This window comes from Theobroma umbraticum, unplaced genomic scaffold, assembly GCF_002168275.2.
Source record: "Theobroma umbraticum cultivar Fairchild unplaced genomic scaffold, ASM216827v3 scaffold_86.0, whole genome shotgun sequence".
NCBI classification, from domain to species: Eukaryota; Viridiplantae; Streptophyta; class Magnoliopsida; order Malvales; family Malvaceae; genus Theobroma; species Theobroma umbraticum.
In genome coordinates, this window is record NW_018397263.1 from 1,520,047 (window position 1) to 1,545,268 (window position 25,222).

The 25,222-nt window shown below is 35.7% G+C and overlaps 5 protein-coding genes and 1 non-coding gene across 7 annotated transcripts; 3 read left to right on the top strand and 3 right to left on the bottom strand.

Moving 5' to 3' along the window:
• Positions 1–1,166: 1,166 nt before the first annotated feature.
• Positions 1,167–3,527, top strand: LOC110420184 (putative protein phosphatase 2C 23). Its single transcript, XM_021433399.1, has 4 exons — positions 1,167–2,554; positions 2,645–2,758; positions 3,033–3,297; positions 3,397–3,527. Exons 1-4 carry the CDS (start codon positions 1,283–1,285, stop codon positions 3,525–3,527), a joined length of 1,782 nt encoding a protein of 593 aa, XP_021289074.1. The 5' UTR covers positions 1,167–1,282.
• Positions 3,528–5,541: 2,014 nt separating this feature from the next.
• Positions 5,542–9,231, bottom strand: LOC110420186 (pectin acetylesterase 5-like). Of its 2 annotated transcripts, none has more exons than XM_021433402.2 (12): positions 8,894–9,231; positions 8,706–8,788; positions 8,484–8,613; positions 8,292–8,371; positions 8,096–8,185; positions 7,835–7,959; positions 7,110–7,170; positions 6,813–6,866; positions 6,567–6,644; positions 6,367–6,472; positions 6,065–6,210; positions 5,542–5,792 (listed from the first exon to the last, which is right to left on the bottom strand). In XM_021433402.2, exons 1-12 carry the CDS (start codon positions 9,087–9,089, stop codon positions 5,676–5,678), a joined length of 1,266 nt encoding a protein of 421 aa, XP_021289077.1. In that variant the 5' UTR covers positions 9,090–9,231; the 3' UTR covers positions 5,542–5,675. The 2 variants fall into 2 exon arrangements, with proteins under 2 accessions (XP_021289077.1, XP_021289076.1); XM_021433401.2 differs by having other exon boundaries at positions 5,542–5,798.
• A 140-nt stretch (positions 9,232–9,371) lies between these two features.
• Positions 9,372–12,598, bottom strand: ALG10 (DIE2/ALG10 family). The gene is made up of 8 exons (XM_021433400.1): positions 12,346–12,598; positions 12,137–12,225; positions 11,545–11,878; positions 10,962–11,232; positions 10,650–10,787; positions 10,357–10,561; positions 10,080–10,222; positions 9,372–10,000 (listed from the first exon to the last, which is right to left on the bottom strand). The coding sequence occupies exons 1-8, from the start codon at positions 12,433–12,435 to the stop codon at positions 9,741–9,743; spliced, it is 1,530 nt and encodes a 509-aa protein (XP_021289075.1). The 5' UTR covers positions 12,436–12,598; the 3' UTR covers positions 9,372–9,740.
• A 564-nt stretch (positions 12,599–13,162) lies between these two features.
• LOC110420187 (actin) lies at positions 13,163–15,954 on the bottom strand. The gene is made up of 5 exons (XM_021433403.2): positions 15,732–15,954; positions 15,049–15,119; positions 14,533–14,926; positions 13,662–14,275; positions 13,163–13,567 (listed from the first exon to the last, which is right to left on the bottom strand). Exons 2-5 carry the CDS (start codon positions 15,106–15,108, stop codon positions 13,502–13,504), a joined length of 1,134 nt encoding a protein of 377 aa, XP_021289078.1. The 5' UTR covers positions 15,109–15,119; positions 15,732–15,954; the 3' UTR covers positions 13,163–13,501.
• A 6,273-nt stretch (positions 15,955–22,227) lies between these two features.
• On the top strand, positions 22,228–23,389 carry LOC110420594 (uncharacterized). Its single transcript, XM_021433961.2, has one exon. The coding sequence runs from the start codon at positions 22,690–22,692 to the stop codon at positions 23,212–23,214; it is 525 nt and encodes a 174-aa protein (XP_021289636.1). The 5' UTR covers positions 22,228–22,689; the 3' UTR covers positions 23,215–23,389.
• Positions 23,390–24,807: 1,418 nt separating this feature from the next.
• TRNAS-UGA (transfer RNA serine (anticodon UGA)) lies at positions 24,808–24,889 on the top strand. The gene has a single exon. It is a non-coding gene; the product is annotated as a tRNA-Ser (tRNA).
• Positions 24,890–25,222: the final 333 nt, after the last annotated feature.

Consider the following 25,222-nt stretch of genomic DNA (forward strand, 5'->3'; position numbering starts at 1 on the left):
TTTTTCCTTTTTCTCTTTTTGGTTGCTATGATTCTGGTAAAGAAAAGTGAATATTTTTGGCAGTGGTCACCAAAGATTGAAGAACCTGAAAAGCTGAAAAAAAGTAGAATACTGTGGTCACACCCCAGAATTAAAAGGATAGATACCAAATATATATATATATATATAAACCTTGACAAAATGGATTCCTTGTTCTAAATCTTTTGATTCTCTAATGTCAAGGAAATTTGATTCTCTAAGGTTTTTGAATTGTTGATTTGATGATCAAAAGTGTTTGGGTTTATTTGATTAGCAAATTGCATAAATCTTTGCTTAATTAAATGCAAGGTTGGTGTTAGAGAATTAAATGAAATCTGTCTTTGGTTGATTGAATCATTCATGCTTATGTTTACTCGGTTTAAGAAGCTGTTTGTGTCCTGTTTTCAATTAATTATCTTCACCTAACTCTACAATTTATGATTATTTTTTTTCCCTCTTATAAGATCTTGAAAAATTACTTAATTATGTTTAGATGGTTACTACTATTAATCTCAAAACTCGTTATAAAAACAAAATTAAATATAAGTCATCTTAAATGGATTTATTCGGTGTATAAATTTCATATGTTATCACTTTATAAATATGTAAATATAAAAGTTTATAAGTTTCTCAAAATAAATATTTTTAAAAATTATTATTATTTTTTTAAAATTTTAATTTTGATAACATTTGATTTCTTAGTACTGTATAAGATTTATACACCAATAATCATATGATATAAAATCATAATATATATAAATATATTTTTAAAGTATTATAAGATCATATATTAATTAAAAATAAACAAACACAGAGAAAAGTATTAATAACGTAGTTAAAATATAATAATTCAAAATGGAAGTAAAATCATTGATTAAGTTAATGTTATATATTATATTTAAGTAACGATTTTCCATATTTACTTTAAAATTAAAATAAATAAAACCTCAATTAATTAACCCACTAATATCTCAAACCGTTGACTTTCGGGATTTGCCTTCCCATTTTATTACAAATTTCGTCCCCCTCACGCGCTTACCATCTTTGATAGTCAACTCCTCCATAAATTCCTAAAATAAACCAATTTGCAATTATTATAAATCCCCTCCCAAAAAACAATGCCGCTTCCTTTGGCTTCTTCCAAACAAAGCTTTCCCAAAAGTCAACTCCCTCTTCCTCCACCCTCCGTCTGCTTACAACGTTAAAAGTAAACAAAAAAAACCAAAACCAAAACCAAAACCAGTTGGGGAAAGAATTTAAATTTATGGGAAACAGTGTTAGAAAGCTAAGCCATTGCTGTTCTTGCAATGGAGAAAGCCATGAAATGACGACTCACATTATGCCACACCCGACCCAAGACTTCGTTGGCCATTCTTTTTGTTACGTTCGACCCGACCCGGCTCGTCTCTCCTCCTCCAAAGTCCACTCTTTAAACGACTGTTCTTCCTCGACCACTACTAAAGCGACGACGTTTCGTTCCATATCCGGAGCTTCCGTTGGTGCCAACATAACTACGGTTCCATTGGCGTCATCCCCGTTACCTGATCGTTCCTCCACGTTTGAAAGCTCGGAGTTATTTGCTTCCCTTACTCTCCAACCAGTGCCACGTGGCAGCTCCCATTGTTGGTCTGGTCCAATGGAACGTGGGTTCTTGTCAGGACCGATTGATAAGTTCCAGAGAAGCTTGTCTCATGGTAGTTTTAATTCGAAGAAGAAAAGTTTTAGTTTGATGAATGGTTTCAAGAGAGCAATATCAAATAAAATGCTAAAAGCTTCTGTTTCAGATAAAGAATTATCACCAGATACAGAGAGGAGTAATGAGAATTTTCTTGTTAAATCTAATCCTAGCAGTAGGGGGAGTTTGAGTGTTGATGATCATGGTGATCAAAATGATGATGATGATGGTGATGATGGTGATCAGTTCTCAATGAAAAGTCAGAATTTGCAATGGGCACAAGGGAAAGCTGGTGAGGATCGGACCCATCTCGTTGTTTCAGAAGAAGATGGGTGGATTTTTGTAGGGATTTATGATGGTTTTAGTGGACCCGATGCACCTGATCATTTGCTTGGTAATCTTTTTAATGCTGTGTTCGAAGAGCTTAAAGGTTTGCTGTGGAATGATGATAAGGCAGAATCAGATGAAGCTTTGGGATTGGATGCTTTTGAAGGTAAAGAGAATTCTGGGAAAAGGTTGAAGAAGTGGAAGTGCGAATGGGATAGTGAGAGGTTGGAGCTGTCTACGAATTCAATGGAAAGTGTTGATCATTCCGATGTTCTGAAGGCACTTTCAGAGGCTTTGAGTAAAACTGAGGAGGCTTATTTAAAGGTTGCTGATTTAAAACCTGAGTTACATGTAATGGGTTCTTGTGTTTTGGTAACTTTGTTGAATGGAGAAGATGTTTATTTGATGAATGTGGGGGATAGCAGAGCCATTCTGGCACAAAAAGCAGGGTCTAAGACTAAGCCTGAGATCGAAACCCCTTTTAATTTGATTCCTCTTCAGCTCACGATGGATCATAATGCAGATGTAGAAGAGGTGATTTAGTATTTTCACTTGATGTTATGGTATTGTTCTGTTTGTTCCTTAACTTTCAAGACTAGCTGACAGGGGTTTCCTTAATACCAGGAAGTTGAGAGAATCAGGAAAGAACATCCAGATGATGATGAGGCAGTTGTGAATGAGAGAGTGAAAGGCTATTTGAAGGTCACTCGGGCTTTTGGGGCTGGCTTTCTCAAACAGGTAAGCACTGAAAAAAATGTAAAGCTTACTTGATTCATATGCTTTGTAATTTATACAAGTTTGTCTGAAATTTCGGTATAAATTATATTCATCAAAAGTGTCAAGCCTATTGTTTGTAAGTATCAGTAGTATTCTTTTTCATTTTGATCCTATATCAGTTCAAAAGCAGAGGTCAAAAGATGGTTATGTCCCTTTGAATGGTTTTGTGGGCAGTTCAATATTTTACTTCCTATTTGGCTGATTTTCAATGTTTACTCTGTTGCCTTGTTGGCAGCCAAAATGGAATGATGCCCTCTATGAGATATTCAGAATCAATTATGTTGGGACATCCCCATACATCAGCTCTTCTCCTTCACTCTATCACTACAAACTGAGCCCCGATGACAGATTTCTGATACTGTCCTCTGATGGACTCTACCAATATTTCACCAACCAACAAGTTGTCTCTGAAGTGGAGTGGTTCACTGCTTCATTTCCTGATGGAGATCCCGCTCAGCATCTTGTTGAAGAAGTACTGATCCGGGCAGCTAAGAAAGCTGGTAAATTTCCTTATCATAACAAGATTCTATTTATCTAGCAAACAAACTATAGCCTTAGTTTAACTTCTTTTTTTCATTTTTGTTTCCTTCCCTTGGCAGGTCTTGAGTTTCATGAGTTGGTTGAGATCCCACCAGGGGAACGTCGAATGTACCATGATGATGTTTCTGTGATCATTATTTCTTTAGAAGGAAGGATATGGCGTTCATCAGTAAACAGAAATACCAGCTAGTAGTAATAAACAAAAGACGTTAGAACAAAAATTTAGGTTATATTGCAACCAATTTTCTTCTATATTTTGGTGTAGAGTTTCACTTGTGAGGTTAGTAAAATCCATTGATAGATCAGTCATCCATTAATTGATAAGTCTAATTTCTTCCTCCCTGTCTTTCGTATTGCTGAGGTAATTATAAGGGTAACTTGAGTGGAAAGAAGGAAGGCAGAAGAGTCAGCCTGAATGGAAAAATTTTTGGATTTTTGCATGGTTCCCTCTTCCTGCAATCATCATGGAGGCCTCTAATTATGCTAAATATTGAATGGAAAAGTCCCAAGGAATCATAATTTTCTGATCATAACTTATTATCTTACTGCTCCTTAGATTGAAATGCTTCATTCAATATTCAAAATTTTCTGCTAAACCTAATGGGTTAACAATCGTTTAGGAAAAATATTTAAAGAATGAAGTCATCTTGCATCTACTTTCTTACCAAATCTAAGCTTATTTCAATACAACTTCTTCAACTGCTTGTCTGTCATTATGTTTTGCCCTCTCCTTCACCATAATCTTCCTTATCTCAAACGGAAACCAATTGTCGAGTTGTGTTGTTGGAAGTGGTTTGTGTTCCTTAAAGTTGGGTCTCCACTAAGCAAGATCTGACCCGTGTTAACTGCGTCATTGCACACTTAGGCAAGGAAAGATTGACAAATCATCTTCTCCTAATGGCTGAATACTTTTAAATTTTCTTCTAGAAAGGAAAAAATTTTGAACAATTATATCATCTTATGACCCAATATAAAATTCAGGTTTAGAGTGTGTAGTTGGATATGATAGCAACAGTCAATAACTTCTCTCGTTTGTTTTTAAATCTCCAACTCCTTTATTGTTTATAATGCAAGGTTTGAAAACTAATATCTCAGACTTTCTGCAACACAGAAAAAAGTCAGCTAGCATGACTTCAGGGGTGAGTTTCAAACTCCCAAAACTCCCTCTTGAAATTTTGTAGCAAGAAAACAAATAATTGGGAAGATTTTGACCAAACTAGAAGACAAAACTGTTGCTGTCCAGGCTTCCAGTTAACTCTTCCAGGAGTAGGATCTTTGGGGATGATAAAGAACACTTGGTAGGTTCATATTTAATAAATGGAGCTGCATGGGGCCATGATTCAGGTATCAGATTCATGCACAGAAAGTTAATAGCCATGCAGGTTAGTGTTTTTTGTGTGACAGTTGCTAGTTGGTTAAGGCCTTTAACATCCCGTGACCTACCAATTTAATGTTCAAAGGTAACTTGGGTTTGGATATTTAAGCTGTCATTGTCGAATTCCTTTTGTTGGGAAACCTGAAGAGAAGCCAACTGTAATCTGGATGGATGGGAGAAACTTTGACTCTTCATTCCTAATTCTAACAGTGGCTCAAGTAGTTTCAATTTGAAATGTAGTAGCTAAGATTTTAGGTTTTGGGTTGGAGAGTGAGAGAGAAACCAAATACCAATTCTTCCAAATTCCAAAGGTCCTTTCTTGCTTCAGGTAAAGTGGAGGGACCAATCCATATGCCAACATAGGAAAGTCAAACTTTATGTTTCCATTTTCAATTAATCTATAAACAGGAGTCAATCTCACGTTCCCTGACCCAAGAGGAAGGGAGGAATAGGAAGCAATTGGCAATCCAAATGCTATGTTTAACCCACTAATCAAGGCTCATAGAAATAAGTATGCATGTTGGAGGTATCATTAGCCAGGTGGTAGTCATACCTCTCAACTTAATCACCAAATATTCATAAAAGGTGTGAAGATGAAATGCAATTGGGTAAAAATCAAGACTTCAAATTGAAGATAAAAGTAAACAATTGAAGGATGATATACAAAGAGTACATTGAATTTATCTCCAGACGAGGACAGAGGACAGTGTACTGAACTTTGCAGGGTGTCAAAATTCTCAGTACATGAAACAACTCCGATGAAAGTTCACTTCCTCTGGTCAAATATAAACTCCATTTTTACAGCAGCAAATCAAGGGACGATCTCACATCAGCTATGAAAAGTGATCTGATTCTACATACTGTCTTTCAATATCCAAAATCCTTCTTTGAATGCAGAGTGAAAAAATCTTCACCAGGGTTATTGCTAAAATTGGAGATCTTGAAAAGTAATAGAGATGTGCTTCATAAACTTCGTGTGAAGTCCATGTTATAGCAAGTGGGATTGCATGGATAAGGGCAATCAATCTGCTTCGATACTTTACGGTTGAAATACCAATCACCCACAGACTCTGCAATGGTCTGTTCCTAAAACGTTACTCATATAAAATGGTTAATAATTATTAAAATTCCAGTGCAGAGCAAGTGTCGATCAAATAACAATTAGCACAATCACCAGCAAGACCAGATAGAAGCCGTGGATGTTGGCATTCATAGAATCAGAACGATAAGCCCTAAATCAATTGTTTTTAGTTCTACCTTAATTGCAACTAAAGTTTTTGTTTTTGAAAATCATGATAGATCCTGAAAACTATCATTTTATCTCCATAATAGATGATAAAAACATTCCTTACCTTATCGTTGATTCTTGGAGAATTGGGCGAATGCCATGTCTCAGCCATCAATGTCTGGCAATGAATAAAGCAAGAATTTATAAACATGCCCACTTCCTTTCTTTGCTGGAGCTCACTTAGTGCCTTAAGCAGAGAATTACGGAAACCTATATGTCAGAAGCGATAAGATCAGGCCACAATATAAGAGCTGCTTCGTTGCTTGGAAATATTAATTGCAATGCATATCTCCAATTTCAATGTTCTAAAGTCTCCTTGGATTGTCAGGCAAAGTGTATTGGGTACATATTACCTATCCAACTAACCTTGTAGTGTTTCAATCTGGCTAGAATTACACTTCTGAATGTTCAGTCTGCATCTGCTCCAGTAGCCATGAGGATCTGATGCATCAGGAACTAAGATATGTTGTATCTAAAGATTATCCGGTCAGTGTTAGAAGATATAAATGAAAAGGAAAATAGCATTACCTAATTAGCAAATAGCTTCCAGTTTGATAACAAGTTACCTGCCAAAAATCATAAGCTGGGTTGACAATGAAAAGTGGGGTTCTAACATTTTTGACAATTTCTTGAGGAAAGAAACACTGCAATGGCAATCAGCAACAGACCATGGCAGGTAAATATTTGTAATTCAAAACTTGTTGAACATGAAGAGCAAGTGAGATCAATGATAAAAAAAACAGTGACATGATTACCATTACGAAAAGAAAAGAAAAAAGGAATAAAAGAAAAAAAGAAAAGCAAAAACCTGCCTTAGAGGGTTCCATTCTTCCAACACAATTCTTGTGCAAACTTTTTGCTGTACCCTGACATGACATGTAAACAAAAGAAATCAAGAACTTTAGCAAAGGTTGAATAATAGAAGGAAAAAGGAAAAACCAAAAACAGGAACCACTGATTTGGACCCAAGGTGATGCACCCTATTGATCACCTTTAAATTTTAATGCCAGTTGTCAAAATGACCATAACCAACTGACTTATCATTTTCTTAGGATGTATAACCCATGGCAAGACATTACATAGGCATGATATATGGAGATTGGCAGAACCTGTAGTTGGACAACATCATGATAGAAAGCCCTCATGGTGCGGTTTCCAAGAATATCTGGCCTGCAATAGAGAAAACAGAAAGAGCAAGTTTCAACATATGCAGTCAAGACTAAATTGAAGAAGGATTGTTAACTTAATGTATATGGATAAATGAAGCAGTATTTGCTAAATCTGGATAAGTATCTCAGCACCCACTATATTTTTGTTGCAACATCAAAATGACTTATGATTTTGCATGAATACTAGCATAATACATATATGCTTAAAATCTAGAAATATATATAAAAGCATGGATGTTGGTAGAACTTTCGATTGACGAAAATGGATATATTTGTTTTTTGTATTTTTAAATTGTCATTTTAAATATTTTTTATAATAATATAAGAAACATCCAATTTATAAATAAGAACTTTAATTGCATTAATGTCTTTCATTAAAAAAACTATTTTTTTAGTTCTAATAGTACTGAATAATTTATAAATTAATATAACAAAATTTCAATTTTTTATACTTTAGAAACATTTGAAGTTATATATAATTACTATATTTAAAAATAAAAAAAAAAAAGTATTCATGCGTGCACACATGACAGCAAATACTAGTAAAAATACAAAGAAACATACATATATGTGTATTTTTACATAAACTCATGTATATAGAACTGTATGATCAGTTCAAATATAGCTTAAAAAGCATCGATATTGTACCAAAAATAAAAACGTACTCATCAAGGAAAAAACCTGCATCAGCAAGACACTTGACAGTTGCATCCTTTGGCAGATGATCTCGAAAGTCATCACAATGTATAAGAGTTGCCAACCCACCGGCAGAGCACCCTGAAAGAAGTGCCTGCAAAGTCATCAAATCCATCACCTTGCAATTAAAGACTGCATGACAACAATCACGAAAAATGAAGACAAATGTACTTAGTAACACTTTTTCACCTTTAAATAAGAAAATTCAACCAAAGCATCAATGTTGCTACCTCTTTTGCATTAGACAATCCGAGTGATAAGACTTCATCCATAATTGCTTCCCAAATGAGTTGGCCTCTGAAGAAAAGCTTTGTTCCATTCTATGAAAGACAATTAAACAACCCAAAAAATTAGAAATGTAATCCAAATTTTCTTTTTATGCAAAAATTTTCTCCAATCTTAAATAAATAACTAAAAAATTTTTACCTTGAACTGACTTTCAGGGTGGCCAGCGAAAGATGCACCATCACAATAACGTATCTTAACCTTATTCCAATTATAAAAATCTGTAAAAAAAAAAAAAAGAAGAAAAAATCACTCTCTTTTTTTGTAAGCATATTATTTCAACAACATAATTTATTAAGAAAAAAAGGAAAATCAATGATGCAACGAATATACCAGGATTTTGAGAAGGATGACCGCTTAAAATGCCAGAAAATTCAACTAGTTGGTCCATGTAATTTGAGGAACCTAAAGCTGTTCTTTTTCGATCATTACATGATTCTATCGAATTACACCAACCTCCACCCTAAACCCCAGAAAATAAAATTTGAAAACAAAGTCAAATTCTGGTGAAAAATCAACAACAAAAATAATTAAAAGTAAAAGTAATTGATTTACCTCAATGTGGAGAACCCAATTGTTAGAGCCAGATCCAAAGCCCTTCTGGAAATGGTATGCCGGTAAACTTCCATCTAAGCAAACTGAAAAATGAAATTAATTGAAAAGTTAATACTAACAATTAATTTTTAGAAGCAAAGAGAAAACCGTTGAATTTTGGGTGGAGAAATAAGGGCAGGGTTGGGTACAGGCGCCTGTAGCTTTGGCTCTGCGGAGCAAAGTCAAGGGAATGAGATCGTCGGTGGAGTTGAGATCAGGGTTTCGAGAATCGAAGAGGAGAGTGAGAGCGAAGAGGATGATGGTGAATCCCACAGCTGCGATGGCCCAATCCCTCTTCGCCCACTTTCTCCACCAGGTCAAAGCGCGAATCCTTGGATTTGCCATTGTAAAAGTGCCTTTCTTTCTTACGTCAAAGTGATCTTCAGTTGGTCGAAAGTCTTGAACGAACTCAACGGACTACCAAGCTCATTCAAAAAATACAAAATAGCAAATAGCCTAAAACGGCGTCGCCCTTTTCTTTTGTGAAGTTTTATTTCCCTCCGTTCCGTTGGATATCACGTTAAACACGTTGATACTTGTGGATATTGCAAACATTCTATTTCTATTGAACATCTGAAATTACTGCTTCCTGCACAATTTGCTTGAGTTTTCCATGGAAAACAAAGCTGGAATCTTGAACAGCTCAAAGCTGATAAATATTGATTTTATGTAAGATTTTTCATCTGTCATGGCAATTATCAATGAAAAGAAAAATGGAAAGGGGTACAAATACGCCTAATGATTAACAGCGAGAATCTTAAAGTATGCTCACCACGAACATCATTTGGTTACAAACTGCATATCAAACAAGATCAAATTTCATTTGCTTGACATGAATGGAATTACAACATATAATAAGGTTAAGGTTAGTGTTCCATGAACCAGTAAAGAATCCCAAGGGTGGAAATTGACAGGGTGAGTGCTGATATATGATTAGCAAAACCTGTGAGTTAGAACTGCCAGCACTTTTCTCATTAAGCTTTTAGTATTTTCTATCTACCATATGAACCTCTGGATCCCAGGCTCATGGTCCCAAAGGAATGGCCGAAACAAGAACATTCTCATTGTGAAGACATTGAGTACTGTATATAGAATCCCCATCAGAAGCAAGCTTTGGCAGTCATTAATACCGGTATGAAGCATATAAAAATAGAATGGTATGGTATAGTATCTGAACTCAATTAGTGGAGCAGGAACAAGAACAGCAGAAGTAGCCAAGAAATACACCAATACCCAGATCCTCCTCTGAGTTTTATCTGCCAAGAAAGGTTTATAGCAACCTCAGAAAAGTTGGGATACACTATGTACAATAGATATGTAGTGCTATGTACTAACCCAATAGATGGAATATTGAGAACCATGAATAAACATAAACTGGCACCAGAAGATACTTCATTGACCAATGAAAATTGATTAGCTTCCTCCAAAGATAGAAGGTATAATGCCGATTGTCAGCAAGTAGATAAGGGTGAGCAATGCTGCAAATCCATTAACCGCATGATGTAAAAGTATAAATGTTTGATCTAAAAGGTAAGAAGAAGAAGAGTATAAGCAGTTCCAAATTAATGTGAGATGATCTGGCATCAGTATATCATTTGTTGTTTGAACTGACCTGAAAAAATGTACAGAAAGGAGGCTAGCAATCAGAGCCAAGAATCCTAGGAAAAAACCAAGCAGCGTGTTCTTCCAGAATGACCAAAACAGATCTAGAGCTCGACCTATTGTGAAATGCAGAGGAGCAGCAAAAAGAGCAGAAACAGCGCTAAAATACATTATTTGTGCAAAATGTGGAGAAACTGTGTGAGCTTCTTTTGCACCTGCAATATTAAGAGGCAGAGTGAGAAAGAAGAAAAGAAATAAAAAAGAAAGGTAAAGGAACCAAAAACATGGTAATCAGAATGATACCTAAAACTACACTCCCATTACAAATGAGAAAAGCAACAAATGCCAGCAATACAAAAAAGAATGGGCTAAAGGACACCAAAAGCTCCCACTTTATGCGCCATGCAGTGCAAACAATAGCCTGAATCTCGTAAAGCAGACCTGCATTATAATGCCAAAAAAGGATGTCACATTAGCATAAATGACATCTTCTCTGGCAAAGAGTGATTTCTTAAACCCTATGAACAAGCAGTTGACAAGTACGTCTATAACAATTCAACTGACATGGTTTTACAAATTAACTAACAAAAGAAAGATCAAAGATGTCAAAAGAACCTGATGTTTGGGATGTTGAAGAGGTGTTTGTCCGGTAAAAGGAATGGTTATTAGCCTCTGAATTTCCCCTGGACTTCCTTTTCCTCAAGTTTGAACTAACATTGACACTGATATTGAGGGTTGACGGACTACTACCCTTATTTGCCTTTAAATTATATACTTTTGCACTATCTCTTTGATGCGTCAGTGTAATATCAATGACCCCAGAGCAGGCAACAAAAAGCATCCATATAATATTAGTCTGTCGAATAACAACTGCCATGGCCCCAAGCTGCAAGAACAGAGGTGGAAACGAGTAAATACCTACATGAAACAACAAAGGAAATAACAACATTCAGGAAAATGTGAAGCTATCCCCAAACTGTTTGATTTGATTGTCCTTTTAAAAAGTAGTACCTTCTGAGCCATGTATAGCAAGATCACTAAGTTAAAAACCTTAAGAAAAGCTTAGCACTCAGTTTTCCATATGCAATCCGAAACATAGGTAGGTTATCTTCTTCCCAGGTAGTGTGTGAAATAATATCCAGGAAATTTTATCATTTATTGACGGCATAAGAAGAAAAATTTAAGCTGACTCATTTACCAATGCACTGAATAGATATTTCTTCTTCAGACATGCAAGATACATGGCGAGCACAGCAGTAAGTGATGCAACATCAGTATAGTAAAGAAAAGTGAAGAACCAGTGGAGTGGATACAGGGCTAAAACTGCTGCAAAAAGCGTTGCTTTTCTATCATCAAGAGCTGGCCTCAAGTGGGTTATTATCTCATATACTAGAATGCTGCATAGTACTGCCAAGACTCCATTTACAGAGCGAAGAGCAGTGGTGGAGCAAACTTCCGGGAATGATGAAGCCAACTGTAGAAAATACTTGCCCAGAAACAAAGCAGCAACATGAACAAGTGTAAGATAGTACCTGTAAAAGTATTTCTAACAAAGTTATAATAAAAGTTTACAACATTCAAGCAATAGAGTCAAGATAATAGGGAAAGTATGGAAGATAGCAATTGGTTCAAAAACCCATCTTTGCAGAAGCGGCAAAGAAATTCCTAATGCAACGTCAATTAATCTAATTGAATGAAGCACCATTAAGATTCAGTAAAGTAAATCCCAAACTTTTATCTAAGCAAAGGAATATAATGGAATCGGAAACAGAGAAGAGAAAGAGCATTACAGGCCAGGTGGGGTAGTGATCATGGGATCCCAGCTCCTGAAATTGCCATTGCAGTATTGTTGAGCCTGAGGTATGTGGAAAATCTCATCCTGCCCACATAAAAAGATACGTGTCCGACTCAAAATGAAAAATTTTTGTGACGATCAAAATCAATAGAAAGTAAGGAAGAAGATTCAAAGAGGAGAGCCAATTTGAACTGTTTCTCTTACCATGTAAGGATCAGGAACAATGCGATTCACCAGGATGGATATGGGAATTGCCCAAACGCTGACTATTGCCGCTACTGCTATTCTACCCATCTTTTCTCTTCTCTTAGCAGAGTTCAGATATCCCAGCAATTTCAACAAGAAAAATCTACCATTTCTTAAGCTTTGGGTACAAAAAAGAAATTCTGCTTTTCAATGCTTAATTCAGCTCTTGAGTGGACGCCAGGGCCGCTTCTATTGGCAAGCGGAAGCAAAGGACGCGCTTCGTTGCGTAATTGTACTGACGGATTGGGTTTCCCTTAAAAGGCAAAACGAGTCGTTTTTGCATTTAGCATGCCTATGAAGATAAAGGGTTCCAAGTTTCCAATCTTATTCTTAGGATTTATATCTCAATTATCTCAAAACTTTTAAAAACTACATAATATGAGCTAAATTTTTTATACGGATTTGAAACTTTTAATAAATAACATAATCTTAGAAAAATTTAATCAAATAATCAATATCGATTCAAAACTTTTAATAAATAACATAACTTCTAAAAAAATTTAACTTTTGAACCATTTTTCAGAGTGGTTGGATTCCGATTTAAAATACTTAGCTTATTGGCTTAGAGCCAATTACCACAGATTTTAACCTAGTAGACTTGTTACACCTAATTGAGCACTTTGCATGTCACTACTAAGATGTTAAGGACACTCACAGCTCCAGAGATGTTAAGGTTTTTAATTCTTGTTGCATTTCACAAGTTACTCCTTTCTCTCATGCATGACAACACAAATAGAGCCAAATGTGCTGGATATATTTTCACAATTCGCTGAAATTGTTTCATTCTATGGAAAAATTGATCATTAATTCATTCATAAAATTGGTGGTAGCGAACCAATAACATAGAGATTCAAAGAAAGAAAACAGATTAACATGAATTACCATGCTAACAACAAGTTTGTTGGGCAATTGTCCCTCACTAGGAAAAGAGAAAATGATAACTGAAAATATTCCAACAATCATCCATCCTTTCAATGTTATTGTTCAAACAGGGAAGTGATGGGACAAGAAAAACAGATGAAGAAACCAAAATATGAAAATGCAAGATGCATTTTTACTCCCTATAACAGAGCAGAGAAAATGATAATATGAATTATCTTTTCCTTGCTCGTGCTCAAAAACATTTCCTGTGCACAATTGAAGGGCCAGATTCATCATATTCAGCTTTGGCAATCCACATCTGCACTCGAAGGAAAACATAGGGTTCCACATTAGAAACTTTTCAGAAAGCGCTTTGATAAAAACATTTGATGGTAATTGCATAAGTAACTTACCTGTTGGAAAGTGCTGAGGGATGCCAATATGGAACCTCCGATCCACACACTATACTTCCTCTCAGGAGGAGCAACCACCTTAATCTTCATGCTGCTAGGAGCCAAAGCTGTGATCTCTTTGCTCATTCTATCAGCAATACCGGGGAACATGGTGGTACCACCACTAAGCACGATGTTGCCATACAAATCCTTTCTGATATCGACATCACACTTCATTATGGAGTTGTAAGTTGTTTCATGGATACCAGCAGCTTCCATCCCAATCATGGATGGCTGGAAAAGGACTTCTGGGCATCGGAATCGCTCAGCCCCAATGGTGATCACCTGACCATCAGGCAACTCATAGCTCTTCTCGACAGAAGAACTGCTCTTGGCAGTTTCTAGTTCTTGTTCATAGTCAAGAGCAATGTAAGCCAACTTTTCTTTCATGTCCCTCACAATTTCCCGTTCAGCTGTGGTGGTGAATGAGTAACCACGCTCAGTTAAAATCTTCATCAGGGCATCAGTGAGGTCACGACCAGCAAGATCAAGACGCAAGATTGCGTGTGGAAGAGCATATCCCTCGTAAATAGGGACTGTGTGGCTGACACCGTCTCCAGAATCAAGCACAATACCTGCAACAAACACACAGAACAAAGATCTCACATAACTCTGCATTACCGTAGTGAACTGAAAGCATAACGAAATAATCACAAAAAACAAGCAAAGAAAAATGAAACTGAGAATGTCAGAGATCTTTCATCAGTGAAGTCATTGTTGGCTTGCTAAGTCAGGTGATCTTCCCTCCTAGAGATCCCAAAACAAGGCATTGACACAAAATATTGGGAAACCAATTAAAGCAGATCATAGTTTAGACAAAATGAATGCTTACCAGTTGTTCGACCACTAGCATAAAGGGAAAGAACAGCCTGAATGGCAACATACATAGCAGGTGCATTGAAGGTTTCGAACATGATTTGGGTCATCTTCTCACGGTTGGCCTTCGGGTTGAGAGGGGCTTCAGTGAGGAGAACCGGGTGCTCCTCTGGAGCAACACGAAGTTCGTTGTAAAAGGTATGATGCCAAATTTTCTCCATGTCATCCCAATTGCTGACAATGCCATGCTCAATTGGGTACTTCAAAGTCAAAATACCACGCTTAGATTGAGCCTCATCCCCAACATATGCATCTTTCTGTCCCATGCCAACCATCACTCCGGTATGACGTGGGCGACCAACAATGCTAGGAAACACCGCCCTTGGAGCATCATCCCCAGCAAATCCAGCCTAAGCAATAATTTTCAAAACATATTTAAAAAACAGGAGTAAATTCTATTATATACACAAAAAAGGGACATACATTAGCTTATTGAAATAGCATTTAAATGATAAGGATTCCGGTCTAGTACCTTAACCATTCCAGTTCCATTATCGCAGACAAGGGGCTGAATGTCCTCACCATCGGCCATATTCTAGACTTCTACAGCCAGAAAGAGAAGCCATATCATAACATCAGCATAGTTTTCCGGTCAGAATAACAGCAATCCTAGCTTCATATCGATTATTCTAAAACAGAAATCATATCCAACAGTATCATACATTGGTCCGAAAACAAACTTCTGAACAACTCAATCACTAATACCCTCACATCTTGCAACCCAACCAACATTTCCATTCGGAAACTAAAAATGGATGAGACCCCAAAAGGCAGAAGAACCAAAAAAAAGGAAAAAGAACAGTTTAATGTACAAAGACATTAACGTCAGCAAATACCAATTACATTTTGAATTTAATATAATGTCCAAAACCAAAAGCCCAAAAGAATTAACTCATTGCTTAACAATCTAATAGATCCGCACAGTTTGAAAGGAACGCGAAATCGAAATTCAGATTTTCCCAACACGGTTTAAGAAAACATGAACAGAAACATGATTTAACAGAAGAAAACGACAGATCAAGAAAACATTGTCAGAGATCGAAGTGACAAGCTCCGAAAGGAGAACATTACCCAATGTGGGGAACAACAAATCTATAAATACTAATCAAACAAGCAAGAAAAGAAACAATCAAGATCGACAAAAGAAAGAAGAACCTCAAAACGATCGAAGATTATCGTAAAGGTTTCCGAGATTTCGCGTTCTTTGAGGTTGTCTGCTCTGCTGCTATACCCGCCTTTAGAGCCTCGGGTTGTTTCAAAATAACATGAAAGAAATAAGCCAAAAAACGGACAAAGTGGGTTTGTTTTGTCGACAAAAATAAATAAATAAAAAGAATTATTAAAAGTTTTCAAAAATATCAAAATGAAACTCCGCCACGGTCGAAATGAAATGCGAATTAAATGGCAATAAATTCGGTATCGCACGAATTTCAGACCATTTATTTTGTTTTCCTTTTTCTTGGTTATATATAGGTTTATAGGATCTAAGGGTCCAGGTGAGGGGCTTAGTCTGATCTGGCGGCTGTGGAAGATCCAGCTGTCGTTTGTTTATTTGAATTGTTGGGGTGACGGTTTTGCCATTAATATTTATGGGTATTCACTGATGGGGTCACTCACCACATGGAATGATTTAGGTTGGTGTGTACCGCGGCATCCGTACGATCGAACTACATCTAAGAAATCAGATGGAGTACATTAAAAGTCTATAATAATAATTAGAGTTCATTTTTATTTACATTTTTTGTGGTTTTAATTTTTACCTAATATTTTGTGGTTTAGTCTTTTTTTCAATTAAAATCGAGTTTATATATATATAAAAATTATTTTATGAATAATTTTTACTATTACAAAGAGTTAAATGACTAATTTTATTTGTTAAAATTATGAAAATACTTTTAAAATTAACAAATAAACTAACATTGAACTGAAAATATTTTGATAATTTTATTAAATCAGATTAACAGTTCAACTTATTGTGGGAATCGAAATTATTCACAGGCTAAACAAAATCCATAAAGTGCTAATTAAAAAAATATTCTTTATTAAACTTTTGGGTTATCTTTTTTTTTTAATTAGGATATCTTATAATTTTTTTGTTTAAGTTTGTTCCTAAATTCAAGTTCAACTTCAAATTAATTTATCTAAAGGACATGGGTTTTCTTTTTAGTATGCAATAATAAGATGCATCTCTTTCCAATTATTTGTTACATCATGACACTTTAAAATTATTTGTTTCAATTTTAGAGTTTTGAGTTAGAACTTAGCCTTTACAAAATTCCTCTTTTATATCAATTATTGGTTGAGACACAAAAAAATCAGTCATAGTACATCTCATTTTATAAGTGATCAATTGCATAGTTCAATTACACAATGTACCAAGTTTAAATATTTTTTCTTTTTTATTATAAAAAAGTCTTTTCTTTCTGTTCAAAGGTGTTAGCCAGATTTGTACTTATAGAGTATTATTTAAAGCAATTTAATTTTGGGTTTTACTAGGATACTCTTTAAAGTTATTATCTTAAATAATATTAACCCTTAATTAACTTTAAAAAAAATCTTTACAATACTCCATAATTAAACTTTTTAATTTTCATGCATAATTCATGCTTCGAGGGAGATTAATAGAATAAACATTCTTCGTCTTTCATTTAATGTCTCATTTAGTATCCTTTTCATAATTTTGCATGTCTAATAAATTTCGTACATTAATATCACTTTTATCAGTAAATTATTTATTTTTATGACTATAGTTCGAGAATCAAATTTTACGATTTAAAATTAAAAGATTAAAGTTTTTCATTAATAACATACGACCGGACATATATCACAAATATTAACGTGATACCAAATAAAAGTAGGGAATTTTTATTCAAATTAAGGAAGGGGGCAATATTACCCTATCCTCTCGCCTAACAAGTTACTAATCATAATCAGGTGGAGCTGCTAACTACTAAGCTTTAAAGGGGTTGGGATACTGCCTGTCAAGTGTCAAGCTCGAGTAAATACTTTCCGCATTGTTTTCCCAATTCCCACTATGTTTCTTGCTTCGATATGTAACGATTTCTTATAATTTTTTTGGGACTTGGGAGCATATGGGAATGGGATGATTGTGGTCTGGAAATTTCTCTTCAATCAAAATTCAAACCCCCTTTTACTACTACTTTTGCATGCCTGGACAATTTATGCATGGGAAAAAGGAACTTTTAAAAGAGGATCTTACTATTCTATAATGTCTTTTTCTTTATTTAATTAAACTGTTTCTTCTCACTTTCTTGACTTTGTTTTGAGCCAGGACTAATAATTAAACTGCATAATGTTTTGATGTTTAAGTAATAAATTTAGATTGATTTCTGCAAAAGGATTTTCCTGTGGTACGAGGAGAAACAGTGTTGTAAACAAGTGAAACAAAATGTGTTAAAGAAGCGATGAAAGGGAAGATCGGACGGAATACGAGAATATTAGAAAATACTACTTGGATCTTAGATCTCAACTTTATTAGAGAGTGATAATAACAATTAGATGAAGTTTGAATTAATGTTAGTAAGGGAAAATACAAGCAAACTAGAATCAAAATTCAAGGTATGTACTATGTACGTAGTATCCTCAGCACGAGGGGTTTGAATATGAGGAGTGCGATATAATGATGAAAATTATTCTTGTTAGCCAGCCCATTTATTGCTACCTTACATTGGCTTAAACTCTTAGACTGTAAGACAGAGTGTTTTTTGTCTTGAAATGGCTAATTTCAAAGCCTTCCAAGCTAGGAACTCTTGACTCTAAGCATAGTTCTATTGTAGTTTCTAGTTTCTCGTTTTGGTTTCGTACAAACCTTGGGACAATTGTCATACCAGGTTTTGACCCAAGATAGAGTAGATCAAGTAGGAGAAATTAAAACTATCGTAGAATCCAATGTTGAATTGTTTTCCTAACTTTGAGTCGGACCGATCTGTTGGTTTCTGTTCCCACGGCATGGCCAGTTTCAGCTCCATGATCTCCATGATCAAGTGTTCAAGTCAACCAAGCTGAAGCTTTTCAAGGTGACCCACATGGAGAATTGGAAATTTGAGGAATGCCCCACCATTGTGGTTTCTGACTTTTGGACGAGGATGTGACCGATACCCAAAAGAAAGAAATTGTTTTCAAGATAAAAAAAAAAAGAAAGGAGGGGGGAGGGTCATAGAAAGTGATCAAAATCTTCTTAGAAGTGTAAATCATGATGATGAAAGGTTGCCAAACAGGATACCTAGGTGTGTGGGAATCCTGACATGCGGATGCCTGAGTCACTGGCAAGAGACACAACATAGTGGAAAACATGACTTTTGTGTACCCAAAAGAAAAGTTCTGAACAACAAAACCCAACTGGCAATCGGCTAAGGCACCTTTCAAAAGTAAGGAAGTCTATACACCAGACAGCAGAGTATCTGGACACAGATCCCCATCAGATATACATACTAATCTACTTCATATATACATACTGTGTTTACACAAATTGCATGGAACAACAGTCTCAAATGATGAGGGCAAGATCTTTGAAGGGTTGTTGTGATGCAAACTGTGAGATCTAAACATCTTGCTTGAAACCAAGCCAGAAACTGCAAATCTTTTCTGTCCATATTGTTGTTTGATTGAAGTACTCTGGTAAAAACCATATATTCTGTACGAAATTCTTTTAACTTCAAAAATCAAAAACTTAACTTGTCCTTGCTGTGTAAATGGAGAAGGCAACAGCTTTTATACTCTTTTCATCCGAGAAATTACTGTTTACAGCGCTATATGGTGTCACCTTTCCAAGGACATTTACTGTTCTGAACCAGGCATCTTTTGATAGCTACATTGTTTGGGGAATAGCTGCGTAATAATAATCACCCTGCTGAAGCCTAAAAGAACTATCTTTCAGCGTAGTAATAATACTAATGTTACCACGGTATTTGGGGGTTAAATGTTTGGTTAATTAATCCCCCTTAGCTAGCATTCTTTAGGTGTCCTAGACCCTATTATCTTCCCATGTTCCTTGCCTCCTACAGGACTTCCATTTCCAGGATTGATCAAGCAGTGTCATATGTGAGAAAGTGGCCAGCAGTAGGAAGTTTCATGTGAGTGTCCCATGCATAATTTTTTTTTGTCCCATGCATCATTTAAATCCACACTGACTGATGGGTTGCTAGAAGTAATGGTTTGAGGAGTTTGTGCCAGTAATAACCTTTTCTTTCTTTTCTTTTTGGACCTTTCAAATGCGGGAGAATCTCACATGCAGACATACGTACATAACTTTATAATCTTTAAACTAAACTGCCCAATGTTTGTAATTCGAAATTGAGTTCATGATGATACGATTGGTAGAAGAATTTGCTTCGAGCGACTCTCCTGCAGACAATGAATTAGTGCCTCTAACCATCTCGAAGTTGCTTCCCTAGGTGTACTTGACAGCAATTTTCCTTGATCTAATCTCTTCCACCACAAACGCCAACCTTTCTCCTCCCTTTTTCCCCCAAAACACAAGCATAAAGATTCAATAAAATAAAGCATCCACATGCAAACCCAAAAAAATTTTAATGTTCTGATTTTCTGTGGGGTGGTCCAAAAATATAGATAGTTGGATCTTGGGTGCCAAATGGCAGCCTTACTAGAAAGGGGATATTATGAAAGTAGAACCAACTTGAAATGGAGATTTGTGGGGTTGGATTGGAAAATAAAAAGCAAGGGGAGTTGAATTTGAGAGAAAGAGGTAGAGATGATTGTGAGGCATGGAACATGCATGATGGTTGGCAATGGGGGCAATATCATGATCCATGTGCTTGCCAAGCAATTATTCTGCATCAGGGAGTGCGTGCTTCAACAGTTTCTTCCCTCGTTATCCTGCTAAAACAGGCATTATTAAACTAGTTTTTACATGTACTTAAATCCCTTAAACCCCAAAAGTTCCAGCCTCTAGGATTCACCTCCCTTTTGAATGGACCCTTCACCCACCCTCCAATCACATAACAAGTGAAACCCATTTGCTGCAATGCTGGCAGAATTTGACTGGAGGAGTGTTGTTACATCAACAAAGTGAGAGTGGGGATGGTAGGTTTTCTGACAAAGCTGGCATGTAAAACAATCTGATGATGAAAACCATGCACCCAAGGCCGGTCCCCTGCTTTGCACTCAAAGCATGCGATAAGCTTCCATGTTCTTCTCTTCAATTTATCATCTCCAAACAGTGTAGAGATTATGATCCATTTACTTATCCTTTTAGCTTTGTTGGGTTTGAAACAATTTGCTCACATTAAATTGATGATAACAGATATGGGGCTGGTGATAGTCGTTAGTTGAGAATGGAAGCTTACCAAATCTCAACTCCTTCCATTTTCAGGGGAGGAATCCAAAGTTACTGATCCCCATAGACTCCGTATGAGTTACTCCACTGCAAGAAAAATTATGGAAAGCGACTCTCATTGGCAAAACAGAGTATCCAATACAAAGCACAAATCTATCATCTATGTCTCACTGCCCAAAAAGCAAAACAAATTCATTCATTACCGCCACTCATTAACAAGCAGCATCATTCAGCTAGTGAATTTTTATTTTGGGTTTTATATTTGCCCTCCAAATTTTCTGTTTTTCAATCTTTTTTGAAGAAATCTAACTGTTGACAACTAGTTGCTTTCTACTACAATATTGAATATTAAATGCAACTAATAGAGGTACCAATAATTTAGCTTTTAAACGTTGTGGTGCCATCCCATTTTGATTTTTGGTGATGGTACCTAATGATGTAACACTCTCCTGGGCTAAGCTACAAGAGAAAAAGGAAAATTTAAAGCACCCAAAAAAGCCTGTTTGGGTAGCATTTATGGTGCAAATATTAGATGGGGGGCTAAATTTTGTTGATCTTTTAGCAAAAACAAGTAAGTACTGCAAAGAGTTAGCTGAATCAGTTAATTAGAGGATATGCCATTTCTGTTAACTGAGCTGTTTGCTTTGAAAACCCCTGAAAACCTATCAGAATTCAAGTGCTCAGCATAGAGTTCTTTGTACCAAAAAAAGGAGAAAGGAAAAACAAAAGCCTTCCCCTTACCTAGTGCCTAAATCAAGCAAAAGTAAGTAAGTTCATTGTGTTTAGCCAAACCCCTTAAACAAAGCAAATTAATGTCAAAATTTGCATAGAATTCCCTTGGGTGGGGGGGAAGGAAGGGGGGAGTAGGTGAAGGAAATCCCGTGTATTAAGTTTTTTTGGTTTGACTGAAATGTAAGAACTATATTCAACATAGTTTCATACCACACGAGTGGTGGAGAAGTTGATCCATACATTGGACAAAGAATACAATTGATCATCCTATGAATCCAAAGATATGAATTTTGACAATGATTTCATATGGGAAATTACATTAAAAACAATATAAAAAACACAAAGTTGGGTAACAAGAAAATACAAAGTCAAAGTTAGTTGGTCTCTTGCTTGCAAGATAAACAAAGCATCTGCTGTAAGTTCCATGATAATATCATGAGATGGGGTTGATTATCATGTCAAAGACACCCCCTCCCTCCCAAATGGTCCCCAATGCATAGCAAACCACGTGCATAGATGCATCAAAGTTCGTAGAAACCATCAACAATATATATATATATATATAGAGAGAGAGAGAGAGAGAGAGAAAAGCAAGTGCCAAAACAAAGATATTATAGTTCTAAAATTCTTTTACATGAAAGAGAGAGAGAGAGAGAGAGAGAGAGAGAGAGGGTAGTTGGTGAATGCGGAGGCTTTCAAAGCAACCTCTTGGGGCGAAGGATCCGATGCGCACAAAACTAAAAACTCTCTCTCTCTCTCGTTATAAGCTGTGTCTTCTGAAACTGATTCCTCCTATTTTTCTCTTACTCTCACCAAAAGTGTAGAAAAAAGCCTCGAAGAAAATCTAAAATAATATGCAAACAGAGAGAGAAATCGAGTAAAGAAACAAGGGAAAAAGATGGTGATTTGATGATTATATTCCATTCTGTTTAGGATCTCTATATCAAACATCTTTTCCCTTCTTATAGTTTCGCCTTGCTTTGTCTCTTAGCAGCTCCTCCTCCTCTCTCTCTCTCTCTCTCTCTCATTCCCTTCTCAATATTCTCCTGGCGAGTTTGATCTTAAATGTACGCAGAATTCAGCCAGGTTTCCCTTCTTAGCATGTCAAATTCAGAGCTCTTCCTGGCTAAAGATGATGAAGAAGGGATGGAATTAGGTATCATGAAACGACCCGCATTGGAGTTTCGAGAGGAGTGTGCTCAGGCTACAGCTTTCTCACATGATCCTAAGAAGGAACCGCAAGTTGATGAAGAGAAAAAAGGAGGAGAATGCAGCGTTACAGCTTCTACGGAAAGCGAAAAGAAGAAGCCATGTCTAGGAGAATTCAAGGCAACAGATGACGACGATGGGTTCAAAACTCCTACATCTTTGGATCACAAAATCCCAGTGATCAAACAATGCCCACCTGCACCGAGAAAACCCAAGCCGGCGCCACTCCCATCAAATAAAAGAAAAGCATCGTCATCGCCAATTACTCGCAGGAATCTGCAACTCGATCTTTCACTAGAGATCGAGTCCTTGTTTCCCAGACCTCTTCTTGCTGATTTCCACCGCAAGGTCAAGAAAGCTCGAAACGAAGACAACCATTGATTTTTACCAACTCATTGTTAGTAGAATAATAATATCTACTCAAATTTGGTATGAATTATGTAAAATGAGAATCTATTTTGTTCATATGAGGATTGGTGCAGTGCTGGAAATAAAAAATCCTATTGCAGATATATGCAATTCTTCTTTATCATTTTCTCCTTCTTGGGTTCCTTACTTTCCTGGATTATGATCACCATTCATGGTGTAATTGGTCTAAGAAACTTATGATAATGTTGCTGTAAAGTTAATGTGCAGAAAAAGATGCAATAAGCAAGTACAGACCAAGAAAAAACATAAAGAGAAAAGATGTGTAGAAGAGTTCCAACTTTATTGCACCCCAGCTTCTTTTGTACTCAAGGTGTTATACTCCTTTAAAGAAGAGCTGGAATTTATTTCTAGACTTGGAATAAAAGAGAAGTTGCCATCTTTGGTATCAAGCTTCTAATTTAGTTTAATCTTCTTTCTCTTTTTGATCAAGATATTATTCTTCATTTAGATTTCTCTTTGGACTCTCTCAAGAACAATGGAAATCATGTCTTTTTAAATTGGAGAATGATTGTGTACTCTTTGATTATATTTGAGGGTCTTGTATAAAAAATAATATACATCCAAAGTCCCTTTTTTTTATGAAAATTCTTTAAGAAAAGTTAGTCTAAAATCCTTAACTTTTTTTAATGAAAAAAAAAAATTCTAGAGAATCTATTACATTATATATTTGTATCCCTATATATTAGTGTATGCGTATCATGGGTTATTACCCTCTTTTCAAAAGGTTAATATGATAGACTGTGTAGCACTCCTAACTATCTGTCAGTTGTTATATTAAAAAAATTTATTTACTTTTTTTCTTGAAATGCATAGAATGACATATGTATGTATATGAAACTATCATATTATCATTTGTATGGAAACTTTTGCATAATTATTTTTTTCCAATTAAGGAAAATGGTGTTCATGAAATGTCAAAGTTAGTTGTTTTTATAAGATTTTAAATTACAAGATTAGATTTCTTTTGTTAAAAAAAAATTTGTAATGTTTATTTATTATTTTAAGCACATTCTGATATTTTACTATAAAATAGAAATACCTAGAATTAAGTTATTAAGTTGTTACCAATCTGGTAAAGTGCTATAATTATAGATTTAATTTCTTGAAGAAAAATATGGAAGAGAAGTTTGAAGGAATATATAAATAGGAAAAAGCATAGACATGAAATTTAGGGCCTTTTCCTTTGCATCTTTTAAATGTGTGTATGTGTGTATAATTGAAGGCTTTGAGACTTGAGGCTGGGATAGAAATCTAACCTTGCAGTTTCTTTGCATGTAGATAAATAAAATAATGAAAATTTGTTTTGGATTAATTTTGGTTTAATTAATTAATAAAAATTATTAGTAACTATCACAAAAAAATCCAAGAAAATTTTAACAGTGTGAATGGTGTGAATATACTTCATTTTTGGAAAGGACATCCCAAAAAGTTAAGGAACTGTGTATAAGACATGGAGATTGATTGCTAAATTGCATAATTGTGCAATTAACTAGCACATAAATATTAAAGTATTAAGTCATAAATTTCTGAAAGGCTATTGCCATAGTCGGTATGTCCGAGTGGTTAAGGAGACAGACTTGAAATCTGTTGGGTTTCACCCGCGCAGGTTCGAATCCTGCTGCCGACGAATTGTATTTTGTTTCTTCATCCCAAGGCCCAAGTGACAAATCTCTCTACTTTTCAACTCAAGCCCGAGCCTAAACACTTACTAAACCCATCCGTTTTGTTTCTTCAAGACAAGGCCCAACCACACATGCCTTCCTCTCAATTCAATCCCTGTTTCAGTGTTTTGTTTTCTTTATTGAAAAAAGGGGAAAGGAAATCAATTTTGGGTTTTCAATCTATTCCTTAATGTTCTGGAGCATGGGATGTTGCAGGCTGGTCACGGCTGGCGTTGTGTGGCAGTCGGTCTCTTTAATGTCAATATTGTTGTGTTGGGATTCGAGGTTGAGCCCCATCA